Source organism: Sinocyclocheilus anshuiensis, unplaced genomic scaffold, assembly GCF_001515605.1.
Source record: "Sinocyclocheilus anshuiensis isolate Anshui unplaced genomic scaffold, SAMN03320099.WGS_v1.1 scaffold88, whole genome shotgun sequence".
In the NCBI taxonomy this organism is placed as follows: Eukaryota; Metazoa; Chordata; class Actinopteri; order Cypriniformes; family Cyprinidae; genus Sinocyclocheilus; species Sinocyclocheilus anshuiensis.
The window spans coordinates 701,732-720,188 of record NW_015555728.1 but is presented as its reverse complement, the minus strand read 5'-3'; the positions used below and the strand labels follow the sequence as shown (position 1 = coordinate 720,188).

The following is an 18,457-nucleotide window of genomic DNA, read 5'->3' as shown; positions in this document are numbered from 1 at the left end:
TACGGTAGGAAGTTAAATGAAATGAAATGTGGAGGATATTAACTGTGATGAGATGATTGATAGGCCAGTTTACAGTCAAAGGGTGCGTGTAACTATGCGAAAGAGAGGTCCATTAAAAATGCATTTTATGACGCGATAGTATGCCCCAAAGCTTGCCTACTCTTCTACTACACACTCAAATGTGTACTTTTTCTTCACCAAAAGAGTACATACTTTAAGGGCGTAGTATAAGTAGGCACATTGAGACGCAGCATGTGTGTTGCTCAGTTTTGTAAAACAGTTTGGAACAGTTTGGAAAACAGGCATCTAAAATATAACTTAATACTAACTTTATTAAACTTGTATTTTGCCTCTTATCTTAAATCTCATGGGCATTCTGAATGCGTTTTAATTGACTAAATCACACAGTGTATGCATGCACTCTCTGGGTGTGTTTTTGTTTGGGTTTTGTGATATACTCCATAATGTCAGATCGCACATCATTAAAACAACACTTATGATATTAGCGCGCACTTGTTTGCACATGCGCAAAGGTATTTTTTTTTTAGGAGTCTTCACTTGCAAGCGCCAGACCACTGATTCGTCAAACCAGCTTTCTTGCAGTCTGTGTTCTTCCGACTTTATTTTGTAGTGAGTAACGAATATGCTACGGGGAAATGTTTCGGAGGAAAAGGATACATTTTAATTGGGAAAAATAGTGGAGTAAAAGTGAAAGTTGACAGAAATATTAAAACCTGATAAGAACACAGATTCTCCCAAAAGTAATTAAGTACTGTAATTAAGTATTAATACTTAGTTACATTGCACCACTGTACAATTCAAATAGTAAAATGAAAGATGTCAAACAATTTTAAAATGATTTAAGAAGGCAGCTACTAAAGAAATTAAACGGAATAATGACTTTTATTTCAATTTAAACTTTATTGATTATATCCTGATTACACTTAGCAGGATGGAACCTGACAGAATGAAAATAAATAGTCTGTCAATATGGGGTGTTGTGTGTACATTAATGAGGAAAAAAAATTAACTTAAATTATTTTAGCAAATGGCTGCAATATAACAAAGAGTGACAAATTTAAGGGGGTCTGAATACTTTCCGTACCCACTGTAGATGTGGTATTAAAATGAAAAGAACACAATCCGTCATTCTTTTCCATCTGCTTTCTAATATTCCTCATCAGTTCCAATGCTTTGCCTTCACAGCAACTCTCAACCTCATTCTACAGCATGATCTCTTGTATCTTTTGTTTTTCCATTTCTTTGTCAGTACATACTATCATTTTTGTTGCTTCCTTCCATACATCTCTTTCTTTCCACTCCCCGCACTCTCCTCTCTCTTTCTCTCTCTCTCTCTCTCTCTCTCTCTCTCTCCCTCTCTCTGGGTTCTTCAAGACAGTGCCGCTCTGTTGCTCTACATCACAGCTACTGTTTCTCACTCTCCTCTCTTCCACTCAGCTTTGCTCCTCTTCTCTCTGCTTCTCTCCACTCATTCAGATCGCATGCTCCCAGTCATCTCTGGCACTGCTGGGTCTTTGTGGCCAGTGGAAGTGGGACACCCTGTATGGTCTGAAGGAGTTTTCCCGATCCAGTGGATCTGTGGGGAGGGGAGGGAGGGCAGGGAGGGGGTGCAGGTGAAGAACGCCGTGTTGGGGGGAAACAGGTTGCGTGTTTTTGCGACAGGGCTGAGGAGGGTCATGCTTCATGAGTTAAGTGGATTTCGGACAGAGACCCCTCGCGCATCGCCGCCCCAATGTGGGGCCCTTTTCCGGATGGCGGGAACGTCCGGCCAGGAGCGATGAACCAGCTGGATGCTCCTCGGCCACTCAACTGGACCATACGGAAACTGTGCCATGCAGCCTTCCTTCCGTCTGTGCGCCTGCTTAAGGTACCCATGGGATGGGCAAATGGGGGAGGAAAGAGACAATGAGGTCTTTTTAAAAGAAAAATGCTTAGGAAATATTCTTTTTGACTTGTACTGATTGAATTAGTTGTTAAAAATCAGAAAAATAGTGAATCAAAAGACTAGATATAAGAAGAAAGCTCTTTTTAAAGAAGATTTTGAGTTTAACTGATACATAAACCCTCGTTGTATGAGTACAATGACCTATGGGATTGATTACGCTCAGAAATTCAGTGCTTCATAAGAGCTTTTTCTTGCAGTGCGCTGAAGCAGCTAACTTCTCTGTCTTATTTGATAATGACAGGTACTCTGCTCATGTGGAAGTATTGTCAGAGTCTGAAGTGTTGGGGTCTCGCAGCTAAATTTAAAATTGCATCACATGGTGTGCAGTAAGTGCTGTCAGCTTCTCAAGAGTAATGTTTTATTGCTTACCCACAAATCACTTACAACTTGCACATGCTTTACAAGTATAGCTTTTCACATGAATCAGAAACCTATCAATTTTATGTTAGAAAATTATTATTACCTTTGTTGTGATATTTTGCACAGAGGTGTTAGCTAATAAGTAGTAATAAAGCTTTACCGCACACTTGGGACCATGATAGATGCTTTATGAGAAGGAAAGCTCCAGAGAGATCTCTGCTGGTAGTATAGTAATGTATCCCAGTATGTAATGCAATTTCGTCTTGTATTATAGTCAGTGATGTTATATTATCAATTTTCTGCTTGTGTTATAGTAATAGTACAGTGTAGATCGGTCACAGACAGTGCTTAGATTCGTTCACTCCCAAGAGTCAAATCCTCCCCAGGTCATGACTCAGTGTTATGAGTGGATCATTATGTTCTTGGTTCAGTGTTTCTGCTCTGGAGGTGTAGTACAGAGAGCTGTTACAGCATGTCGTGAGCTGCTTTTCGCACTGACTGTAAAAATGCAGAGGACTGGGTCTTATTCAGGGTTCCAGACGAAAGAAATGACTAGGGAGTCATTGGCTCCTAAAATGAAGTATTAAGGAGCTAAATGACTTTTAGCTGAAAATGTAGAGATTCGCATGATAAAGATGGTTGTTCAGAAATGCTTTAGTTCACTGAATGAGTTTCTTATTTCAGCTACAGTCACTCCTCTGTGCAGTGATGAAGGGGTGTTTTTGTAGGTAGACGATGACGATTTAAGTTATATAAACTACTGGGTTGTTTTCTATTTGTATTTAGTATACTTTTTTTTTTCAAATTTGATGACATAATAATCCTGATTGTTTTGTGTCATATAAAATATATAAATGCAATTAAAAGTGTAGGCTCTTGTGTAGGCTCTTTGTGTTCACCCACACAAAGTTCTAGTCTAGCTAGAACAACTGGGTCTCATATCTTAAACAATAAAATTGTTTCTAAAAACATTTTTTTTAAGAATAGCATTATTAATTGATTTCAATAACAAAATTCATGAATATGTTGTGAATATTTACCTTTAATTTGACAATGTATAGTACGTCTGGATTACATTCATGCTATAAAACATTCTTTTTAACTGTCACAAAGTAATTACTTGTGCAAAAGAAGTACCCACTTATGAGCATGTGATTTCTGACGCAAACCAATGCTTGCATTGCAGGTTTCCGGTTCACTAACCAAAAATGGCACGCTGTTTAGTGAGGGAATCAGGGTTCTAAACAATTCACTGTGTGAAATCGCTGTTTGGAATTTGTTTCTACTCCTGATCAATGTGAATATATCCGGCATTTGTTCATGACTCAGACATAACAGCTTGTCCTGTGTTAATTGTTGCAGGAAACACTCGTGTCCTGATATGTGATGCAACCACAAATGGATACGGACAAAACTTTCCATATGAAGTCCAGTTGTAATGTGTAGACTAGAAATAAAATAATTGTTGCATATTTTTTATTTTTTTGTCGGCATTAAGACTGTTCAAGTTGCTTTGCTGTTTTCATAGCTGTAAGTGTATTTGTAGTAAACATCGACTCTTTGCTTGTGAATTTAAATTGTAAGAGTATGAGATGTGCTTGTGTTTTGCATAATGCATTCTATTGCTGAGTTACATAACAATGGTGGGCGGGAATTTAGATTGATTATGGTTTACCAATGCACCATATTTGACCTATAAGTTGAACCTTTAAGGCTAATGTTTTTGATTACACAGGGGTTAGAGAGCAGATGTTGTTTCAGGTGTTCTGTGTAGGTAACTGACCAGAGGAGTTGAAGATTACAGGTTGGAAAGACTTGTAGCGTCTGGACCAATCAAAAACACAATTTTTCATTTTGTATCACACTTGACGTTGTTCATTGTTTGCTCATAACTGGAGTCACTTAATCATGCAGATTTATGCTACAAGCTCGGTGTAGAATTGTACAGTAAGAAAATTATTTCCCTTAACCAGGAAATTAACGTTCTTAGAATTGACAGACAGTTGACCCTGAGAGGTTAAGTAAATATCTACAGCGGATCTAAATATTTATAATTAATTATAACTAGTTATGATTAATTATTCATATTTCCCCATGAGCTGATTCGCTACAGACTGATGCCCTACATATGAGATTATCTCAGCGATGAGCAGCCGTATGTTTGTCCAGCTCTGCTGAGGTGTAGTTTGTCAACAAAGCACTAAGGAGGTGGAAGCAAAAAAAGAGAAAATACTGAGTGGAAAAATGCATGCATGTATACATATATACATATATACATATATACGGGGAAGTCGTGGCTTAGTGGTTAGAGCAAAAAAAGTTGCGGTTTAGAGTCTCGTACCGGCAGGGATTGTAGATGGGGGGAGTGAATGAACAGCATGACTGAGGTGCCCTTGAGCAAGGCACCGAACCCCCAGCTGCTCCCCGGGCGCTGCAGCAAAAAATGGCTGCCCACTGCTCTGGGTGTGTGTTTACGGTGTGTGTGTTCACTGCTGTGTGTGTGCACTTTGGATGGGATAAATGCAGAGCACTAATTCCGAGTATGGGTTACCATACTTGGCCACATGTCACTTCACTTTATACAACCAGGGCCCCAGACTGCGCCTAAAACGGTCGCATTTGCGACCAAAAATATTCATTTGCAAGTGATATTTTTGCTGAGATCGCCACTGGCGTCTGTATAAATTTACATGTTATCATTTAAAAATGTGCATGTAATGCCTTTTTTCCTGATAGTTTTGTGATCACATATTTTGTTTATGTTGACATAAACTGAGACGATGCGCATCAAAGTTTTAGAGGAAAAACTGTCCTCATCTCTGCCGAACACCACCTGCTAAAAGCAGCTCCAGTTGTAGCATCATGAGAGAGATCAAAAATGACGGAGATGTGCGAAGTAAAAGTGCAAAAAAGCAGTGGCTATTTTGTGCATAACTTGAACAAACTACATCAGGTAAAGCTGTCAGCTGTGTGGATATTAGCAATATCGTTAACAGTTTGCGTTTATAATCAATAGTAATATGGCTTCTTGTTATCAAGAGCTATCTACATGCTGTGTTCTGTTAATGCGTGAACTTCATATTATTTGTAGTGTACTTGCGGTCCAATAATCGCAATAAAATTTGTAATATGTTACCTTTTAATAAACAAAGTATCAGCTTTAAAATTCTGCCAAATTCATAATGAAATTCAATCAATAAATACCGTTTTGGCGCTCTTTCACCAAAGTTCAAGCTGCACGTAAACCCGCCATATCTTTCTCTTTACTACTATAGTACGAAATAAACATGAATGGACATCAAAAGGTAGGCCTATATTATAAGATAGCCTACAATATACGACTTACTGAAATGTTTCATGTAATCGCTCATTTAGTGTTTCAAACTGTGGAAAACGAGTATGATAAGAAAGAATGCAAGGAGCTAAAGATCAAATTGTACACCTCCTATAAAATCTATTTGTTACTAATGAACAGACTGGATGTGTGCAAGTGATGCTGACAGTTATGGGCCTGATATTGGCACAGATTCTGTGCAATAAACAATTCTTTGTGATTGTATATAGTTCTCAATTTGGAAAAGACGTTTAGTTCCCACTTTAAGTGATCCTTAGTTCCCAGGACATCTACAATATATATTAAAATGCTAATAAAGACAAGAAAAGAAGAGACATAAACACATGACAATATGACTGAAATGTTAAATAAATGAATAAAACCCATTTATTCTGTGGCACTTAAAAAATAATTTGGCTCCTCATTTTGTTTCTTGTAGGAGCCAATTGCTCCTTTTTTTTCTGGAGCCCTGCATACATACAGTAGCCTATATATATTTCATGTGTTTCATGTTAACTTGTGGCTACCCCTGTGAAAGTGAGACAGATGTGTTTGTGTGTGGTATTTATCGTGTGAACTTGATTCTTACTTCTTAATATTTCCTTAAATTTTGTGGCAAAACAATTTCCCCTTTTCTTACAATGCTTCATGAATGAACTTTCATATGTCCTACATATTTCTTATATTCACTAGCCTGAGTAAACTCATTATGTCAAATAAGATATCCAGCCTGCATAGGACTGAATATTTAATTGTCACGTTCAAATATTTATTGTCAGTTTACTTTAAATTATGTATTACCATTTGCATTAATATTTAAGATTGCACGAATTACATTACTATCAGTATTAAGAAAATATTTAATCCATGCTATGATGAGCCCAGTCTAAAGAGAAATGCAGTCCTGCTTTCCTCATAGTGCAAAAGAAGAGTGAAACCACATATCACTACAGCACGTATCTTCAGGGTTGGTGGCAGGTTTTGGGACTATACTGTATATTGAATATTATCTCAGTGACACACTCTGACAATCTCATCTCTCTCATTCTATCTCTCTGTGGCTCACACTTGTGTCTCTTTTTTCTCTTTTCTCTCTGTACTAAAGCGTATTTACTTTAATATACTTACTGTGTGGAAAAGGATTGATGTAGTGATGAAAAGGACCGGTTTTAAATGATGCTGTACACTGAAATTCAGTACTTATTCTTTAGATAATCAGTGACCACACAAATAGCTACCAAAAGAAAATACTCAAAAGGATTAAGCCACACAAACACATTTTTCATGCACTGACAACTCAGCAACTTGGATTTAGAGATGTATTACTCAATTAAATTAATTTATTCATGTACAAGACATGGCAATAAATGCATTAGCTCCTTAACAAGCCGAATCCAAGTAAATCTTTGTCAAGTTTCCATTTTTTCATTTCACTCAAGGATAAGTCATTTGCACATTTACTTTGTCTTTTTTTTTTTTTTTAAATGTAATTAATGTGAATTTTATTCAAAGACTTATCTTATTTTTCTCTTTGGTTTTGAATGTATGGTGAATTGAAAATACACCTTTCACTTTCTCCTTTCTTCACCTTATTCTTCTTACAATTTGTCAGACACTGTTGTGGAATAAATTTGTTTTGGGGATTTGTGTGTGTGTGTGACAGAATTAATGTAAACTGCTGATTGCAGCAAACTCTTGCAAATGGAAAAGTGGGCATCTCTTTCTTTGTGATTATAATGGCAGGAAGACTGATGCCATGTAATAAGAAAATGTTGAAAACTGTATAATGTTTATGCATCTAGGCTTATGCGAAATTTGCAGCTGTAATTTTGGGTAAATCTGACCCAGATGTTGGAGTTATTGAGTTTCTATTCTGGCCACTGCTGTTAGTGTACTGAGGGCATTTTTGGTGGTGTATCGTCTCATGAGGTGTTCAATAAATTTATTATAAATAATTCACAGGGTCCTTAATGAGCTCAGGTAGGACTGCTGCTCTGATTTCAGTTACATTATTATATTCAGTTAAAAGTTAATTGTATGAGAAGGTGGGCAGCTCATCACTGGCAGCATTGCATTTATCATTATTCGCTCAATCAACAGCTCAAGATACTTGAAGAGTGACTTTCTGAAGCACTGGCCTTTGATCACAGAGACCTTGTACAACAAAGGACTGACCTTCCTTTAATAAATGATGCATGGGTTTTAAATGCAAGTCCAAGCGATAACATCTTCATGTCTAAATAAACCAAATTTGCATTGTTTGAATTAGCTGTGATTGCACAGTAGAAAAATAGCACTAACATCTTCAAATGAAGCACATCTGTCTGACTTAGTGGTTCATAAAATGTCTATTAAAAGCTTGGACAATCCTTTGTTCTTTTGAATATTAATATAAAAACTTAGGGATAACTGGGAATGAAAATTCAGTAACTTCATGTCACTTCAAACTTGTATTACTTACTATCTTCTGTGGAACATAAAAAATACATTTTGAAATATGTTTTTGTCCATACAACTTTGGATCCCATTGACTTTCATTGTATGGGTAAAAAAGACGTCTATCATCACTTAAAGAAAAAAATTGAATTTCGGAATAAATATTCTATGATTTCTCATGAGATTATCTTCAGATTTACTCAAAAAGACAACAGAAATTGGTTCACCATATTTTATTCTTTGTGCAGTATATCGGTTAGTTTCTGGGTTTTCAAATTTTTCAAAGCCATTAGAATTCTTTTCAGTTTTCCTTTTAACCTAATTTTGGTTTGAAATAAATGAGCACCATGTGCTTTTATTTACATAGTCTTGAATGGAGGACAAAAAAAACAAAAAAAACATTGCATCACCAAGCAGCTCCTCCTGGTTTCCTGCCATTTCCCTGGAAAACATTCACGGTTTCAGTGATGAGGTGAAACGGGACAATCTTCCCTCCCTCTTTCTAAATGGAGGATTTGGAATTAGCTTCCCTCAATGGGCAAATCATGAATGGGCTCTGAATGGGACCGGTCCTTTGAAGTTGGGCAGAAGTAATAAGCTTCCCTCGTCTTTAATGTGCGGTAAAATGTGCTGCATAGCCATGTCAAAGACGTATGCAATGAGACTCTCAGGAATGGAAATTACTTTTAATCTTTTTTCCTTTGCTCTTGTCTTTGCGCTTGCAAATGGTCTCTGGGTGCCTGAGCCGATCAAGTATATCCTCCTCATGCGCGCTTTAATATGCCCTGTCAGCACTTTTGATACTTGTGAGGCAGTCTTACACACCTCGTGAGTGTGTGTCCATTTACACTGTACAATTTGTGAGGCCAGAATAAATTGAATGTGTGAACACAGAAAATGAGTGGAACCCAGGGCTATTTTCAGGAACCCCTCTCTTTCTTATACCTATATATTGTGTGTGTGTGTGTGTGTGTGTGTGTGTGTGTGTGTATGTGTGTGTGTGTGTAATCACACACTGTCCCCACATTTCAGATTTAATGGATATTGGACCTGTGCTCCAGTTTCTTTTTCATTCCTTAAAGTGAGCTATTTCTGTCTCCTCACCCCTGAGTCCCAGATCCAGCCTTCCACCACAGCTGTCCCCGGCACACCACACCTCTTTTTCACTCAATCACTCAATCTCTATCCTTCCATGTCCTTGATTTATTCATTCATTTCCCCTCCTTATGAAGCTGAGGAAAATGTTATCTCATTTGTCTGCGGTGTGAATGACATGACGTGTCTGTGTATGTCCCGGCTCAGCTTAGAATAGCTTCCACTGTTTCAGGAATAGAAACACATGGGGTTTCACCATGTCTGCTAACAAATACCTCCTTCACACCTCATGAAACAGAAGTTCCCATCTGAACTGTAAAGCTACTGTAAAGGTGAGCAAAGGGCATGACTGGATTGTTTCACTGTGACAGCATAGAGAGCTTGTGTTTATCTACTGTATCTCTATTGTATCATTCTATTGTTCCCTCAAACTATTGTTCTTTCTATATCTCTATCTATCATTCTATCAATCATTCTCTCGTTCTGTTCTATTGTTCATGTCTATCAATCTAAACAAGGCTCTGGGATAGTCTTCACCATACATATTAGATCTTCCCCTTCTATTTCTGTTTAAATTCTCTTTGAAGGTCCATTTTTATTCTTGGGGAAAGTCGTGGCCTAATGGTTAGAGAGTCGGACTCGTAACCCAAAGGTTGTGGTTTCGAGTCTCGTACCGGCAGGGATTGTAGTTGGGGGGAGTGAATGTACAGCGCTCTCTCCCACCTTCAATACCACGACTGAGGTGCCCTTGAGCAAGGCACTGAACCCCCAACTGCTCCCCGGGCGCCGCAGCAAAAATGGCTGCCCACTGCTCCGGGTGTTTGTTCACAGTGTGTGTGTGTTCACTGCTGTGTGTGTGCACTTAGGATGGGATAAATGCAGAGCACTAATTCCTAGTATGGGTCACCATACTTGGCCACATGTCACGTCACGTCACTTATTCTTTATATATCTTTATAAAACAACAGTTCTTGAAAATGAGACAACTATGTGTATTTGTGCATATAAATGTATGTATAAATGTATGTATTATTTTTTATGTATATGCAGGCTATATGTGTGTCCATCATATTACTCCTCTATTTGTGGGTATTAATTTGAAGCTGAATGCAATATATTCTTGAAACCTGGAAGTAGAATCTTCCCACTCAGTGCAGAGCTAGTGGCACTGAACCATTACAGTCCAATGACACAAGAGCGAAAAACAGCTGACAATGAAGGCATTTCCTAGATTAACTGTAATGGACCTGTTGATAGCCTCTTGATGTTTCTAGGTTGGTGTCTTCATTGTAATTCATAAAGATAGAAAATGAGCTTATGGAGAATGTATGTTGAAATGTATGGTGAATAATTTAATTTAAATTATTAGGTTCAAAATATATTCAACAAAAAAAAAACTATAGACTGATACATGATTCATTTTTATAAAGCATTGGTGTCTGTCAGAGAAGATAGCTAGATAGTTTTGTTTGTTGTTTGATGACTTCAGAAATAGTGAAGTGCTTTATTATTTAAAAACATTTTCTACTTTCCTAGAATAATTTGAAGGGACAATAATAAGCCATTTGGAGTATTATTTCCTCTATGTTTTTAGAACGTCCAAAACAGCAAAATTACTGACATTGTTAGTTTGGATCAGGGACCATTGGGTTTGCCAACCAAGGAGAGATAAGAGGGAGATTTTGAGAAACTGAAACCCTTTTTTTGGTATTCTGTTTGTTGATGCACAGAAATTTCACTCTTCACCTTTAAATGTGTATTTAGTCATTTACAGCAGTGCATGAAGGAAAATCATAGGGAACAGACATTAAAATGTGTGTCGGGAGTCAGCAACTTTAAAAATGAATGCACCAATCGAGGTCAAATGTTTTTGCTTAGCATCAGGATTGTGGTGTCAACCTGTGAGGAAACCTATGTGTGTATTTGATCAATAAATCTCTAACAGTTTTTCTGGACATGTTTCTCATAATGCTCCGCTATCATTTTACCTCCTCATCATTCACCGCCACATTCATATCAGCTGCTTATCGTGTAATACATCAAACAAGCTTGCCGCAGGCCTGCAAAATCTGCATGTATTATTCATTAGAGATGTATAATGGGAAATCCACAGCTATCACAGGAGCTATTGCACTTATCTAACATATCACAGAAAGATCAGCCCGTTTGTGAGAAATACTGGCGTTTGTGTGGCACATGAGCAAAGACGGGAATGCTGTGACAGTCGTGCTCAGTAGGAATTGCATCTAAATTTGAGCAAGGAGATGCCATCACCTCCCCTCGGTGTAATGCCCCTGTGGACTGTTTGTTGTGGTTTCTTCCCCTTGTGTTGGTTTAGCTCCTTTTTCCCCGTTAAGCCCACGGAGGGCTCCTGAGTCCCCGGCTCCACCATGGCAACCTGAGCCCCTGTTCCGCCATGGCCTCCTGAGCCCCCTGATCCGCCATGGCAACCGGAGTCCCCATTTCCGCCATGGCCTCCCGAGTCCTCTGCTCCGCCATGGCAACCGGAGTCCCCTGCTCCGCCATGGCCTCCCGAGCCCCCTGGTCCGCCATGGTTAGTTCCTGTCTGTCTGAGCATTGGGGTCGGTTATTGTGAATGTTTCCCCGAGTGTGTGTTTCACCTACCTGTATCTGCCTTGTTGTGTCTACATTAAAAGTGAGTAGTGGAATTCTTGTTGTCCTCGTCGTCCTGCCTGCCTCCACACACCCGGTTCCGTGAAACTCGGAGAGTGAAGACACGCTGGCATTGGGTAATGACCCTGAGGGTTTCGATAATTCAGAGTGCGGTAAATGGGAAAATCATCTGTGTGATGAAAAAGTATCAAGATGTAATGACTTAGTATTTTTTATGAATTTATCATGGATGTCAAGTACAATTTGTTTCCGATATCTGTAAACCGTCCTTGTTTGTGTCAGGTGAACAAACTATTTGTAAAATATAATGTGCATTGGTTGTGAGGCTAAAGCATTATGAGGATTAGATGTTATTTGGCGATAAGACAGAAACATAACACAGCAATCTTTCACACAAGCGGTATTCCAACACTTGCACATTTCATGGAAGAACAGTCCCTAAAAACATTTGATCAAATACCTTTGGCCATGGTCAAAGTGATAGTTCACAGAAGAATTCAAATTCTGTCATTGTTTAGTTACAATAATGTCATTTCAAACCTGCATGACTGACTTTCTTCTGTGGAACACATCTAGCTTAACTTCTGAGCTGCTGTTTTCCATAATATGGATTTGGAATGTCAATAGGTTAAATAAACAATGACAAAATTATTTTTTAGGGTGAACTATCTCTTTAAGAAGCTATTCATATTTTTTATTTATCTTTAGAAGGTCCAGTATGGGTAGGTCAGTTTGTACCCAAAGCCGGTTTGCCCTTTTTCTGCCATGATCTGTTTTGTTCAAGGTTTTAAAGCCCTTGCCTCAGTCCTTTTCCCCCAAATGTATTTAAGTTGGACGGTTGGAGGCAGTTTTTGTGTTTGCTCTGCTGGGTTTCAGTGCTGATGGTCAGTTGGTGTGTGTGGTCACAGTAGTGAGCCCCGAATCTCTGGCAGTGAGTCTCTTCTGTTAATCCTTCCTCACTGCTCAGGACTGAATGTTCCACACGCTGCCACAAACATACAGTGTTGGGTAGATAACTTCTGAAATGCATCTTGCAAATTACGCAATTAAAAGTGTCAGTAATGGTAAGTGCCATGGTAATCTAGGCTAATCTAAAGTTTTTATGTAATCAATTTTGGATCACTTTTGATCTAGCTATTATTAATTTGATATCACACAAAAAATAATCTTGTATTGTTTTGACAAAAAACTAAACAAAAAACAATACCACCAAAAGTGAAAAATATTCCTTCAACTAGAGCTTCTAATCTGGTTTTGCATCAGATTTGCATTAAACACTGAGACCAATTTGTATTAGAAAAAAAAAATGATTGCATTAAAATAAATAAATAAAGAAAAAAAAACACCTATTAAGTTTTTGTATCCTAAATGCACAATTATGCGGTTAATTTCATTGTATTATTTGCATTTAGCTGCTGTTTAAGACCTCAAAGGGTTCCTCACTCCTGGTGCTGGAGAGTACTCTGTGTGCATCGGTCCATGTTGTGCATGTCAAATAAAATCAATCGTAACTAATCAATGTCATTTCATATGCAGTTACTGAAAGTTATTTACAGTACTGTAGTTACTAAACCTGTAATGTGGACCTTACGTTCCAATGTAAGTACAAACTGACGAACAGCTGGTGCAGCCCTTCCTAGGTGAATTGGAGTATGGTTGGAACTTAACACTGCAGGAAAGTGGCTCTCCAGAACCAGGAATGAGGAATCCTGCCCTTTTAGAACAGACTTGTGAACCAATTTCGGGTTGTGAGTCCACAATTGCCTCAAGATACACCTTAAATAAAATTACACCTTTGCACCTTATCTACTCCTAAAAGGTACAAATATACACCCTTAAGGTTCAAATGTGCAGCCTTTGGGGATAGATAAGGTATAGGGGTGTGCTTTTGAAGTCGCTGCTCCAGTGACAAGCTGCATTTTTTCACTGTATAATCCAGATTGCATATAGTCTGTTACGACCCAACGCTGAACACACATACAAATGCTGTGACACTGCAAGCAGCTGCCGCAGGCTTGACTTTATCAGAGAAAGGAGAGAGATAAAGACAAAGGACTTGGGGTGGAGGTAATAGGAGTAAGATGGAATGAAAGAGTTAGTGTTAGATTGCTTGAACCAGAGCCAAAGCGAGCAAAAGGAAAGAGGATGTGTCGGATGTACAGTGGCTTTCACTGGGGCCATGTCTTATCTGCTTTTCCAAATTCTCCCAGAGTAACATGACCTAGTGATTCAGTGAAGCGTCAGTCTCTCTGGTCGCTGGATGACTCTTAACCCTGAAACCACTGATCCCTGATCACCGCCCAGCCGGAGGTCACATGATCTGCAGCAATCACTCACGCCGCCTTACAGGCCTGTAAATACTGCTGTCTCTCAGGACCACTGTCAAGGTTCCCTCCAGTGCTTTCTGACATCCTTCATACGGATGCCTTCGAGTCATGCCATTTCAACATTGAGCTCAGTGCCCATTTTTATGACACATGCAATAGACACAGCATAAGAACAACGATTCAGTGTCAGTCAAACACTACTGTTGTTTTTCATGACACCGTTTCAGTTGGCTTTGGTGAGGGCACTCTTGTGAACAGACATTTCCAAGGGGATGGATATCTATTCTGTGCCTGCTCTCTAATTTCATCCTGATAATTGTAACATTTACTTTCTGGGCCTTAATGAGACAATAGCTCTGTTCCAAAACCTAGTGAGTTGCCTCCACAGGCATTTTAAGGCATTAGATGCTAAGGCTGTTCCAAATAGTAGGCAATTTAATTATCCTGCCTCCTTGCTTACTTTGTTTGGTATTGTTGATACTTTTTTGGTCCAAATTTGAAGGCAAGGTCAACTGTATCCATTGTGGGAAAGGCAACAGGGTTTTGATGCCAAGGACCCCCAAATATGATGATGCCTTCTATAAATGTATAGGCAGCAATATATTTGAATACACTACCCTTCAAAAGTTTGCTATTAAGATTTTTTTATTTTTTAAACCAAAAGTTTCTTATGCTCATCAATGTCTTTCTTTGATAAAAAAATACAATAAAAACAGTATTATTGTGAAATATTATTACTATTTAAAATAACTTTTCTATTTGAATACATTTTAAAATATAATTTATTGCTGTAAAGGCATAGCTGTAGGGATGCACCAAAATGAAAATTCTTGGCCGAAGCCGAAACCGAACTAAATGAAACACTGGGACGAAGTCCAAAGAACGAACACGGTTTTTCGAGTTTTCTCCCCCATGTATTTTGCCACTTTTTTTCACCATTGCATAAATTAAATAGCCAAAATGTGCTTTTTATTGGTTTGTCTTGCTTTTCAAAGAAAAAATCAATTAAAAAAACAACAATTTAAAAATATTTAACACTGAACATTTTTTTAACATTCTAGCAGACATTATACCAACAAAGCACAATTTAAATTAAAATTAATAAGTTAGTAAAATAATATTTTTTGGCCATCAGACCCTCTTCTTGAATCAGGCATGTATTTTTTTTTACTGTACAAATAAAAGCAGCCTAGCTGAGCAGAAGAGACTTCTTTTAAAACATTAGAAAATATTACAGATCCCAATTTGAACACTATGTGTGTATGTTATAATAAATGTATTAACAGAGCTGTTGTAATTATTATTATCATTATTATTGTCTTACTTTTTATTTTATTTTGCAGAACAACAGTAAAATTACAATATTAACATTTATGAATGTTGACGATTTTCTTGCTTTTTCTCAACTTTTATTTTGGCGGAAACGCGCAGGAAGACCTCAATGCTTCTTTTTATTGACAACAGCCGATTTATAAATGAGTCTCATTACGAATACGTCGCACGTATCGCATTGTCACATGCCTTGTAAAAAAATCATAAAAATGTGACTGAGCAACTGACGATTTTCCTAGCGCTTTGGACTTGAACCCTGGTTAACAAGCAGCTTTGTGCAGCACTGTCAGAATACATGCAATCCGTGCGTGCATTAGAAAACATAACGTTCTGCAGTTTATTTACTAATTGTTTAAGGCCATTTCGCGATTTCAATCATCATACAGTAACCAGCAACCATCACCCCTTCCTCTTCTCATCGAAGACTTGCGATGCAGTACTAAACAGTCTCTCGCTGTCTGTGCTTGTAATGATTTTTGCGTCTTTCTCTGACAGTTTTAAATGCTTCCACACTGCTGACATGTTTGTTGCATTATAAAGAGTGTAAATGTTCCATTTATTTTTATACTATACAGTAAAAATGACAGGCATTATAATATAAAGACTTCATGTTGTGTTCTAAATTGAATAATCAGCTTTTATATTGTCAGCTTATATATTTTATGTTGTAGTAAATCCAAAAGAAATGGTGAAAATGTTATCTAGAAAATATAAGTTGATAGTGTATAATTTTTCTGTCCACTGTAAATATATGTATATTTGCAGAGAACATTTCAGATGTGTTTTTATAGTACTAATCACACCAAATATTTTTCTATAGCAGTTTTCCAGAGGATATTGACTTAGGAGGTGTAGCAAAAGAAATTAACTTTTTTCCCCCTACAAAACTATTTACAGATTTAAGTATTGTTTGCTTAATGAAGTTTCATTTAATTTAGGATGCTGCCAATGTAGAAGGTGGGCAGAAAGCCATGAGGCAACTCACTAGGCTTTGGATCAGAGCCAATGTTTGCTAATTTTTCAATAGCTTAATGTATAGCTTCACAGTTAACTGTACAACAACAATGACAGCACAATCAAGTTGTATGTTTATGTTATGCTGTAGGTAATAATGAGATGTCTGTGGTGAGGCAGAACTGTGGTTCCAAACATTCCCCACAGCATGAATAATTAATGCATAGTACCACAGTACAGTATATGCAAAATAACTAAGATGATGAAAGCTTGTACAGTGTGTCCAGCTATGTTTATTTTGTGTGCAACGTAAGTTATATATATTTTTTATAACTATTTGTACATTTCAGCAGTTTTGATTGGGTAGACCAGCTGTCAGTCAGAGTAGACCAGAACATCCCTGACCCTTATGGGGTCTTTCATCTGACAGAAACCACAAAACAGTGCATCATTTTATCTCAACTTTGATGCATGGCCAGTGCTGCTTCATCGTATTGATACACGCTAGTACACAAGAGCAGGATCAGTCACACTTTTTGCTAAAAGAGGCAATGCGACACGAATCAATGTCAAAAACAGATTGTAATATCACAACTTTTCCAACAAAAGGTCACATCATGTGACATCAGCACATTTGTCCTATCACATTCAGTAATGAATCTGCCTGCCAATCTCCCTTTTGGGGCATCAAATGCATCCAAGTGTGCAAATGCAATTTAGCATGCACAATAATGAAGAAAATTTCATGCATAGAGGAAGAGATTTCTACTGTGCCATTTTTTTGTGGGGGATCTTTTAAGGATTTCACATGAAAACACCGGGACACTTGTAAGTAGCTAAATATAGAATTATGAATTTTTAAAATAGCTCAAGCAGCTTGTTCTGCAAACTACAAAAACTGGATGTTTATCCCCAGAGTATGAATAAAACAAAGAGAGAACTTGTCTCTTTACTGAGAATTCGCTTATACATAACTGTTATATAATGCAAGGTTATGAGCTGCAATATTCATGTCAATAAATGGGTTTCGATTCGTTCAAGATTCAGTTACTGAAACAATTAACACCATTAAGTAATCAAACAAATAATTAGTTTCATAGCAACAAACCACATCCCTTGAATTTTTCTTTATTCATATAGCTGTTTATGGAATGACAAATAGTCAAGTCAAGTCAAGTCACCTTTATTTATATAGCGCTTCTGTATAGTTTTGTAATCGATCTATGAGTATTTCATGATCTATGGTATCGAACGCAGAACTAAGATCAAGTAAAACTAGCAATGAGATACAGCCTTGGTCTGACGCAAGAAGCAAGTCATTTGTAATTTTAATAGTGTACAGTATGCTGCAAATAATTGCTTAGTTTTTCTCTGTTTTGCACAGACAGACTTTAAAGGTGTGTTGCAATTTTGTTCCATTTAATATTTATTTAGAGTCTGAATGTTAAATCTGAATTTAAATGTTTGGTAAATGTTTAAATCTAAAGCAATAGCTAAAATTACATTGGTAATACATGAAGTTTAGCTGCTGCACAGAACCTGCGCAATTGGCAATCAGATTTGATTTATTAAATGTCTGCGCTTAAAATATTATTAATAAGTGATTAAAGCTGGGAAAAGATTTTTAATAAATGGAAAAGATGATTAAAACACTTGAGCTAAATCTGGAAAATCAAAATCGAAATTGCAGTTATTTGCAACATGCTTTATGTGTCATTTGGCACCCTATAGGTGTTCCCTACTTTACCAGTGAGTCATTTAGCATCCAACAAGGGAATGGGCTGGCAGAGAAGTCTTAAGTGTTCACGCTTGAAGTTATCAGACTGGCTTAGCATTTAAATTTAGTCACTAGTGTGAGTCATAAGTGTAGAGATATGTAAGATTTACCTCAACTTTTTGTATTTCTCTCTCCGTTACATGTTCTCCTGTGAGGTAAGATGCTTCAGTGATGTGTGATGATTTAAGTGTGACACTTGTAAATCAAAGCTTGCTGTACACTGAATAACATAAGTTGATTTG

The 18,457-nt window shown here is 37.5% G+C and overlaps 1 protein-coding gene across 2 annotated transcripts in view; it reads left to right on the top strand.

The window, feature by feature from the left end:
* Positions 1-18,457, top strand: part of trpm3 (transient receptor potential cation channel, subfamily M, member 3) — a 157,472-nt gene that overhangs the window by 50,003 nt on the left and 89,012 nt on the right. Inside the window, exon 1 of one of the 2 annotated variants that reach the window (XM_016466109.1) lies at positions 1,621-1,888. The exons of the other annotated variant lie outside the window; for it this stretch is intronic. Within the exon in view, the coding sequence (XP_016321595.1) occupies positions 1,754-1,888 (135 nt within the window). The 5' untranslated portion in view covers positions 1,621-1,753. Of the gene's footprint in view, positions 1-1,620; positions 1,889-18,457 lie in introns of those variants that run through there. 2 annotated transcript variants of the gene reach the window in all.